Raw genomic sequence first — 9,996 nt, 5'->3', positions numbered from 1 at the left:
AGGCTTATAATAATAATAATAATAATAATAATAATAATAATAATAATGCAAATGAACAAACAAGCGAAGATGACATAAGTAACCAAAAGACATCTATTAAGACATCTTACTATGTTGATACAACATACCTTAGATCTGTAAAACCTCTTGCCTGATCGTAACCCTTCTTTTTAAAGTTATATTCCCCTGGCCTTTTCCTCTTTTGTATTTTCTCTGCCATCTCTTTCTATAGTCGTTCTGTTTATGTCTGTTTCGTGCACTGAGCTCTCTCTCCTGAGTGTCTCATCATGAGTGTATACGCCCCTTACTGCTGATTGGCTACAAGTGTGTTTTGGTGCTCAGTCTAATCCACTTTTCAACAGCATTTTTCAAAAATCGCTTACTGCACCTTTAAGTATTATTTATTTTATAATATAAAAAATCTTTATTATTGTAGCACACACACATCAGCACCCATTCATATCCATGCATCTTCCACCAGAAGAAAACATCAGTACAAAATATTTTTATTTCTGCTTTCTTTCCCCTTAATTAATCTGACATGTTCACTAAATGCTATATGACATCTAAAATTGTGAAATAAAAAAATGACCTGTAGTTAGAGTTTGATGTTTTTAAAAACACAATGTTATAGTCAGCTACCCCAATGATTCAGTGTTAAAAACATGAAGCTTAATAACTTACCTAAATATAAGATTGATGCCAAAGAGGGTGAACATAACTACAGTATAGCCCACAATGCCTGTGGTGTAGCTGATCTTATACAAAAGGAGGAACCATTTATAAACGAGCCTGTGTGGAGAGAAAGAGACAACAGAGTAAACTCATCAAGATGTGAATCTCACCAAGAAATGTCTGGGTCCTACTTCAACCCAAAAATCAAAAGATAAAATAAATGCAAAAAAATGCCCACAAGATTTAATTTATTGTCATTTACCTCATATCATTCCAAACCTGTATGATTTTGGTATAGTCTTGCTGCACTGAAATATATATTTTTTGCTACTTGTTCAAATTACTTAATTAAAATGAGTCCTACATTTTGTCCTAACTTAATTTCATTCTGTTCAATCCACTTAAATATATTTAATATGAAAGTTTAATTTATCCATTTGCATTGGAATTACATTAATGATTTTTTGTTGCATTAACTGCAACTGGGTGGCCGATTTTGTGGATTCTGGTGGATCAGGAGAGTAAATGTTGAAATGAATTGTTTTATGTTTTTGAGTGAAGGGAAATACCTGTTACTGTTTAATGTTCAGTTATGTTTGACATTTAATAGAGTTTTAGTTATGTTGAATTTCTGTTGTTTACCATTGTGCTGAAGTATAGAATGTATAAATATAGCCTAGCTTTGCTAATGCCAGTGCAGTAACAATTTTTCTACTTGTGCTTTGCTAGTTGCAGACAGGCTTTTAATTGTACAACATAACTAAACGTCAAATACAAACAGGTCTTTACCATTTAGTCAAAATCCCAGACTTGAATATATTGTAATTTACTCAATATGTTTGAATTGAAATAACTAGAAACATTGATTAAAGGAAAAGTTCACCAAAAAATGAAAATTATTCCATAATTTACTCACCCTTAAACCATCCTAGGTGTATATGACTTTCTTTCAGCCAAACACAACCGGATTTATATTAAATAATATCCTGGCTTTGTAATGGCATTGAATAAAGCCTTTTTGAAGCTCCAAAAAGCACACCCATCCATCATAAAAGTAATCCATTCAACTCCAGTGGGTTAATAAATGCATTCTGAAGTGAAGCAATGGGTTTTTGTAAGAAAAATATCCATATTTAAAACAAACTATAATCACTGGCTTCCGGCAAATCCTGCTTCCAATGAGCCTAAATGTAAAAACAAACTGTAACATTAGACATTAAGTTTATGTAATAATACCTTCCTTTTTGTTTTTCGGCAGCTGTTTTCAAAGTGATTTTATGTTGTTTTTGTTCTGTTTTCATAATTGACACAAAAACACGATATGCTCTTGTTGTGTCGTAGCGACATCATGTGGTAACTTGTGAACGTGACGTCTGATTGCCTGGAACACATTGTGGTCTGAAGTGCGACATTTAGTTTGGGATATTCCCATGTCCAAACTGGTCTGGAAGCATAAGTTTACGTGAGAATTGATGAACACGGAAGTGCAGAGGATAGAGCAAAAAAAAACAAAAAAACACCAGTCACAAATTAGAAATCTAAAACAAGAAGTTTTAAAGAAAAATGTCGGAAGATTTCAATATAAGAGGAGCTACATTATACGTCGGGTCAGAGGTCACCCTTCTGTCGGAACTTGAACAAAAACCCATTACTTGGCTTCAGAAGGCATTTATTAACCCACTGGAGTTGTATAGATTACTTTTATGATGGATAGATGCGTATTTTGGAGCCTCAAAACGACTTTGTTCAGCTGAAAGAAGTTCAACAAAAAATATATGTTTAAAATTAAGATAAATTGTGTAACCACTTGCTGTAAAAACATTTTTTTGTAAAGTCCAAGAGCCAATTTTTTTCAGTGTCCTGTAGTCTCTTTAGACAAGTAGAGTGTGGCGCTAACAAAGGCAAGGTGACAGGTTCAATTCCCAGAGAATGCATGAATTGGAAAAGAAAAAAATTATAATTTGAATGTAACTCAAGTCACTTTGGATAAACCTGCCAAATGTGTAAATGTAAATTTTCTTGGTTTCACTTTATTTTGATGGTCCCTTTAACACATTCTGTTGACTATAAGTAATGTTGCACCTACATGTCGACTAACTCTCATTAGAGTGTTAGTAGAGTATTTGTAGATTGGTAGGGTTAGAATAAGTTGACATGTACATGCAAAGTTACTTATAGTCAGTAGAATGTCTGTTGGAGGAGCATTATAATAAAGAGTTAGCAGATATAAAGCAGACAGTTTACTAATACTCTAATGAGAGTTAGTTGACATGTAGTTGCAAATTTACTTAGTCAACAGAATGTTAAAAAGTGTCACATCAAAATAAAGTGTTACCATTTTCTTTACTGACGGGGGCTTGAGGGGATGTTAAGTAAATAACTATTACAAATGTTTTGTTCTGCACACAAATCATGAAAAAAAGAAAAGAAAAAGAGAATATAGAGCAATGCATCATCTGGAACACTTTAATGATACATTTATGGTGATTTGCATTCGTTTTGAAGTTTATTATAACTGTTTAGAAAAAGAATATTGACAGCATGCTTCAAGATTTTCTCTTTTTTTTTTTTTTAACAAAGCGCCAATAGTGTCATACAGGTTTGGAACAGCCTGGGGTTGAGTACAGGACATTGAGGAAACATGCCACATTTTTAATTCCCAATGCTGGTGGTGCTAAAAGAAAGCCTCTAAACTTTTGAACCGTGCTGACATTGGGGTAAAATGTGACCTGGACATGTTTTCATAAGATTCAGATCAAACAGGTGACATCACACAGACAGATTTATAAAATAAGCAGCAACATAGTCGAAAATAGTATGGTACTGGCATTTCAGTAGAACAATTAACTTTGATCCCTGTGTAGGTGTTATTTAGGAGTAACCAATACTTTCAAATGATCTTAAAACCTGGGGTGTGCAATATGTATTATTTACGATAATACTGTAATTATTGTTTTAATGATGTGCAAGCTGATATTATCAAGTATGTCACTCTTTTTGGAAAAAACAAACAACAACATGCTTTAAGAGTGCATGCATTTACTGCGTGCTGTAGCCTATTTTAATGCTGGTAGAATATCCCCGAAATTCAAGATATACAGGGTAATTTTTCCACCATGTTTGTTTCTTGAAGAGTTGGGTGAGAGGAACGTGGACACTTGAGCTCATCACCTGAGTCCTTAAAGATGAACTGAAAAAAAAAACATTGATAACGTGTTGTTTATGACAATTAAAAGTAAACTACACTAAAAAAAATTATTAAAAATATCAATATAGCTTTTTTTTTAAAGCAACACAAAAATTGCGTTTGTTAGTATAAGAACGCTGGCAATTCTGATGACGTCACTGGAATGGTAGGACCTGCGAAGGTATATGGCAGCTGCAACTGCAGGTCCTATACACACGAAAATGAGTCATTTTGGTTACGCGTTTGAGCCTGTGAGGGACAGGCCAGTAGTACTGACTACCACCACAAGGAGAACGATCAGTTTCAGTCTCCTAACAGTACAGGATCGTTTGGGGGGAGCAGCGCGCGCTGTATCGATTCGCCTCACTGATCAAGTGCAAAAGAAACTACGAGCATGCAACGCCGTTACGTTGTAAATTACACGAAATAAAAGTAATGCAGGTATGATCCAGATTGTATTTGCAATGTACATAGTCAATTATTAATGGAGCAATAGTGGTTCATGGTGTTATAAAGGGAAATGTGGTGGGAGGTTGGAGGGCTGTAGTAGCCTGTCATGCACTCTCATTTATTGTATACAAGCACATTATGCATTTTATTAAATAGAGACTGCTTATATATGTCGTGTGCATTTAGAGAAAAATACTAAAACATGGTTGAGGTACTGTGCGTTTTAGAAAGTCGAGGCAGATAAATGGCAAATGTGATTGGACGAATTCATCCAATGGGATCGCTTGCTAAGTTAGCTGCACGCAAAATGTTGCACCTGAAACTGATCGTTCTCCTTGTGGTGGTAGTCAGTACTACTGGCCTGTCCCTCACAGGCTCAAACGCGTAACCAAAATGACTCATTTTCGTGTGTATAGGACCTGCAGTTGCAGCTGCCATATACCTTCGCAGGTCCTACCATTCCAGTGACGTCATCAGAATTGCCAGCGTTCTTATACTAACAAACGCAATTTTTGTGTTGCTTAAAAAAAAAAGCTATATTGATATTTTTAATAATTTTTTTAGTGTAGTTTACTTTTAATTGTCATAAACAACACGTTATCAATGTTTTTTTTTTCCAGTTCAGTTCATCTTTAAGGTCCATTGCTGGTTGAGGGCAGAGCACCAGTGGGCGTGGACCAGGGGATCATCTCCCAACGGTGAGTTTTTGAGGCAATGACCTCCTTATATAGCGGGAGGGCCCATCTCCAGTTCATGTGCTTGAACATCATTGGCCAGTGCTACGCCCTGGTGTTATTCAATAGAGCTTCTGCATAGCATTGGCTACTGACGCAATTGAATTGAACACGAAAGGGAACTCAATTTCCGTCACTTCTTTGAACCAACCACTGCTCAGAATGTGAAGAATATAAAAAGCTTCAGGGTTGCATTTTATTTCACAGTGCTTGTACTTGCAGTGTACTTTCCTACAAAAATACTAGGTAATAAAAGGGTAACTATAGTTGTTAAGGATGGGTTTAGGAGTAGATTCAGGGTTAGTACTTAATTATTACCCAGTTATTGTAATTACTGTAATAAGCACATGGGGAACAGGACAGTAAAATAAAGTGCTACCCGCTTCAGCAGTCCATGATAGGCCTAAACCAGCCAAAGTACTAGCACAAAAACACTCAGCAAAATATTGTCTAATTATTGTTATTGTCAAACTCCCAGAAAATACTGAGATATCTTTTTTTTGTCAGTACTGCACACCCCTACTTCAAACACGGTTTATACACGTACCTAACAGAAAGTCACACATAGCTAAACAGAGTCAAAGTCCCATGGCATGATGATAAAGCTATTTTTGGTTACCTTGGAGTGGTGCAGTCCAGTGGTTTGCGGGTAGCGCGAAAAGTGATGAAGGCTGTGACAATAGAGAAGATGAACCATGTCACCAGAAACCTCCACCAGTGCAGCTTAGTGGTGAAGTACAGAGGAACCACCCACATTTGGAAGAGGGTTACCAACTTTAGAAAAAAAAAAAAAAGTATGTTAGCTTCCAAAACCCATCTAGAAATATCAGTGGTCATGTTTCACCACCAACCCCAATTTTCTTTATTTTGAGCTATTTGAATGTCATCACCACTGACACAAAAAATAGCCATTATTGGGTTAGGGTGAATTCTTTTTTATTTATTTTTTTTTATTTTTTTTTTACATTTTTATTTAAACAACAATCAACATACATACTCACATAACAACACAACCAACAACACAACATGCATCCAGACATACATTGTGCTTTTACATCGTGTATATAAAGAAAACAGTAAGGAGAAATAATAACATCAGTAGATCAAAGGCAAAACCTGACGACAGCATCAATTCGTCCAGTTATAGTTATAATTGGTTTTGGAGATAATTTATGAAAGGACGCCATATGACAGTGAACTTAGGCCCGGAGCCCCTTAAATTAAGTCTTATTTTTTCCAAACTCAGGAAATGTAACACATCTCTGGTCCACTGTTTAAAAGAAGGGGGGAAGGACTGTTTCCAATTAATCAAAATTAAGCGCCTTGCCAGTAGGGAAGTAAAGGCTATACAGTCCAATTCGCTTTTTGACAAAGCGTTTTTTTCACACACAATACCAAAGATGGCAGTTAAAGGATTTGCACAAACATCTTTACAAAAAATTCTAGAATAAGATACAAAAATCTGCGACCAAAAAAAAGACAGCCTAGGACATAACCAGAACATATGAGCTAAGGTAGCAGGGGACTGCTTACATCTTGTACAGGTAGGGTCAACAGAGGAATACATCTTTGCCAGCTTGGCCTTGGATAAATGAAGCCTGTGTACCACTTTGAATTGAATAAGGCTGTGTCTAGCACAGATAGAAGAGCCATGAATTCTATATTTAGCCTCATTCCATTCCTTGTCTGTCAGACAAATATTGAGATCCAGTTGCCAGGAATCTCTTTGTGCATTAACAGAAGTGGATAATAATGATATAAGTTTTATATATAAGCTAGAAATAGTTCCCCTTTGCTCCGGGTCATCAGGAAAGAGTAGGTCAATAGGGTTTGGATCGGGATGGGAAGGAAAAGAGATAAAATTCTTGCGTGTGAAATCGCGTGCCTGTAGATATCTGAAAAAGTGTGTTTTAGGTAATTCAAAACGAGATTCCAATTGCACAAAAGATAAGAAGGAACCGTCAGCGAAAAGATCTTTGAATGTTAAGATTCCTTTTTCTTGCCATAGCAAGAATGCCTGATCATTTATAGGCTGAGTGAATCGATGGTTTCTGGCAACTGGGGCACAAGTTGAACCTCTCTGCCATCCAAAAAATTTGCGAATTTGGGCCCAAATCTGGATGGAGTTCCAAACCATAGGGTGCAACATGTGAGATTCTAGACCAAGTGGTAAGGGTGAGAAAAGGAGGGCAGGAAGTGAGGAAGGAAGGCAGGCCGAGGATTCCATCTGGACCCAGTCTGGTAAGTGATTTATATGATGTGACCCTTGCCAGTAAGTCAGAGCTCTTAGGTTACAAGCCCAATAATATAATTGAAAATTTGGGAGAGCCATCCCCCCTTGTTCTTTAGGGTTTTGCAGAAAACACAGACGTATTCTAGGGGGTTTCTTGTTCCAAAGAAAAGATGAGATTATCTTATTTAAATGAGTAAAAAAAGATTTCTTAATATAAATAGGAATAGTTTGGAACAAATATAAAAATTTAGGGAGTGTGTTCATTTTAATTGCGTTGATCCTACCAATCAGAGAGATGGGAAGCTTAGACCATTTCTCGAGGGATATCCTAGTTTGTTCCAAGAGGGGAGTAAAGTTGAGCTTAAACAGTTCAGAAATATTTCTCGAAACAACCACACCTAAATATGTAAATTTATCAGGAGCTACTGTAAATGGATAAGCAGAAAAAGAATACTTTTTTGCTACACAATTAATAGGAAATAGTTCACTTTTAGAGAGGTTGAGTTTATATCCCGAAATGCGACTGAAACGCTCAAGTGCCATCATGACATGAGGGAGAGAGTTATGTGGGTCTGCGATAAATAGTAGCAGATCATCTGCATAGAGCGACAGTTTGTGCTCACTGCCCCCCCTGGATATACCCTGGATAACTGAAGTTGACCTTAGCAAGATGGCCAGAGGTTCAATCGCCACTGCAAATAATAAGGGGGACAGAGGGCAACCCTGTCTAGTTCCTCTATACAATGGAAAATATTGTGAGCTAGTGTTATTTGTAATAACGGAAGAAAAGGGAGAAGTATATAAAAGTTGTATCCAGGACAAAAAATTTGGACCCACACCAAATCTCTCTAAACAACTGAAAAGATAGCTCCACTCCACTCGATCGAATGCTTTTTCAGCATCTAAAGATATAAAAATTTCAGGTATATGCTTATTTGAGTCAGGAGAATAAATAATATCGAATACTCTGCGTATATTAAAGAAAGAGAAGCGTTTTTTAATGAAGCCAGTCTGATCTGGAGCCAAAATAGTAGGGAGGATGTTCTCCAGTCTTCGGGCTAGAATCTTTGCCAATATTTTACAGTCCACATTGAGTAAAGATATAGGCCGAAATGAGCTACAGCTTAGAGGGTCTTTTCCTTTCTTAGGTAAAACCGAAATTGTCGCTTGATAAAACGTGTGCGGGAGGTGGCCTATGGAGAATGATTCCTCAAATACAGCAAGTAGCAGAGGCATTAGTTTCCCTTTAAACATTTTAAAAAATTCTACCGTAAAGCCATCTGGCCCTGGAGCTTTTGAGTTTTGCATGTTTGAGAGAGCTGCATTAAGTTCTTCTAAGTTTAGAATTTTCTCCAATTCAGCATTATCGTTAAAGGGGATTTGTGGCATTTTAATGGAATTAAAAAAAGAGTTAAGTTCAGAAGGGTTATAATCAATTTCGGATGAATATAGGGCTGTATAGAATTGTTCGAAGGCCGAATTGATTTCTAATTCATCCTTTGTGACCCTGCCATCATCTCTACGAATAGATGTTATAATGTTTGTAGTTGAATATTGCCTTATTTGTTGTGCAAGAATTTTCCCAGATTTATCTGAGTGTTCATATAACTTAGAGTGAGATTGAAGCAGAAATTTTTCTGCCTGTTCGGATGTTATTAGATCAATCTCTGTCTGCAGCTTTGTTCTTTCCCTTAAAACTTCGGGTAAGGGGTTGATTGCGAATTTCAAGTCCAATTGTTTAATCTGATTAATGAGGTCATTCAGTTGCTGGCTTCTTTTTTTCCTTTCCCACGATGAAAAAGATATTATTTCCCCCCTAATATAGGCTTTTAAGGACTCCCAAAGTGTGGCTTTGCTGATATCTGGGGTATCATTGATAGATAAGAAAAGATCAATTCTATTGTTAATAAAATCTACAAAGGATGAATCAGAAAGAATTAAATTATTAAAGCGCCATGTCTTCCGAATTGGCAATTTGGGAAAAGCTAATTTTAAAACCACTGGACTGTGATCCGAGATTACAATAGATTCATATTTACAGTCAGTTAGAGAAGTTAAAAGTTTATCATCTATTATAAAGTAGTCGATTCGTGAATATGAACGATGCACTGGGGAAAAAAAAGAGAACTGTTTAATATTTGGATATAAAAAACGCCAGGGATCTGAGAATTTGTATGTCTCTAAAAAAGTATTAATAAACATGGCCGATTTGGTTAATTTGTAGGGTGTTTTTGAAGACCGATCCATAGTGGGGTGGAGTACACAGTTAAAGTCTCCTCCTAGTATTAATTTATGTGTGGTCAAATTGGGGAGATTGGTTAAGATAGATTTTATAAGGGTTAGGGTGAATTCTTAATTTAAAAGCCGAGTTTAAAATCTCAAAAACTGAAAACCAAAATTGTCTCAGTTTAAAGCATGACCACATATGATGCATTGCAATGGTCACATGTTTCATCTAGATTTGGGTAAAATTTAGCCAACTTGGTTTTACTACAATGAATACGGTAGAGAACTTTCATCTGAATCAGATTGAGTCTTGCATAAGATGAAGTTTACTCTGTCAACAGCTTTATTCCAGGTGTGTTCGGATATGTCGATTCTTAAAGGGGTGATAGAATGCAAAACCAAGTTTAACTTGGCATAGTTGAATAACAGCAGCTCGGTGGGCCATACACGGAATCTCAAAATCCTATGTCACCTCCTTAATATGAAAATCT

The 9,996-nt window shown here is 36.3% G+C and overlaps 1 protein-coding gene and 2 long non-coding RNA genes across 3 annotated transcripts in view; 2 read left to right on the top strand and 1 right to left on the bottom strand.

The window, feature by feature from the left end:
- The window catches only part of rnf121 (ring finger protein 121), a 221,152-nt gene that overhangs the window by 35,988 nt on the left and 175,168 nt on the right, over positions 1–9,996 (bottom strand). Inside the window, exons 4-5 of the mRNA XM_082141412.1 lie at positions 5,666–5,820; positions 685–792 (exon numbers count right to left, since the gene is read on the bottom strand). Coding sequence (XP_081997538.1) covers positions 685–792; positions 5,666–5,820 — 263 coding nt within the window. The remainder of the gene's footprint in view (positions 1–684; positions 793–5,665; positions 5,821–9,996) is intronic.
- The window catches only part of LOC309477992, a 165,862-nt gene that overhangs the window by 35,056 nt on the left and 120,810 nt on the right, over positions 1–9,996 (top strand). The gene's annotated exons all lie outside the window — the stretch shown is intronic.
- Positions 1–9,996, top strand: part of LOC309478026 — a 112,404-nt gene that overhangs the window by 18,046 nt on the left and 84,362 nt on the right. The window lies entirely within an intron of this gene.

The sequence above is a fragment of the Leuciscus leuciscus genome (genome assembly GCF_965113295.1).
Source record: "Leuciscus leuciscus genome assembly, chromosome: 16".
NCBI classification, from domain to species: Eukaryota; Metazoa; Chordata; class Actinopteri; order Cypriniformes; family Leuciscidae; genus Leuciscus; species Leuciscus leuciscus.
This window is presented reverse-complemented; position numbering and strand designations above follow the sequence as displayed.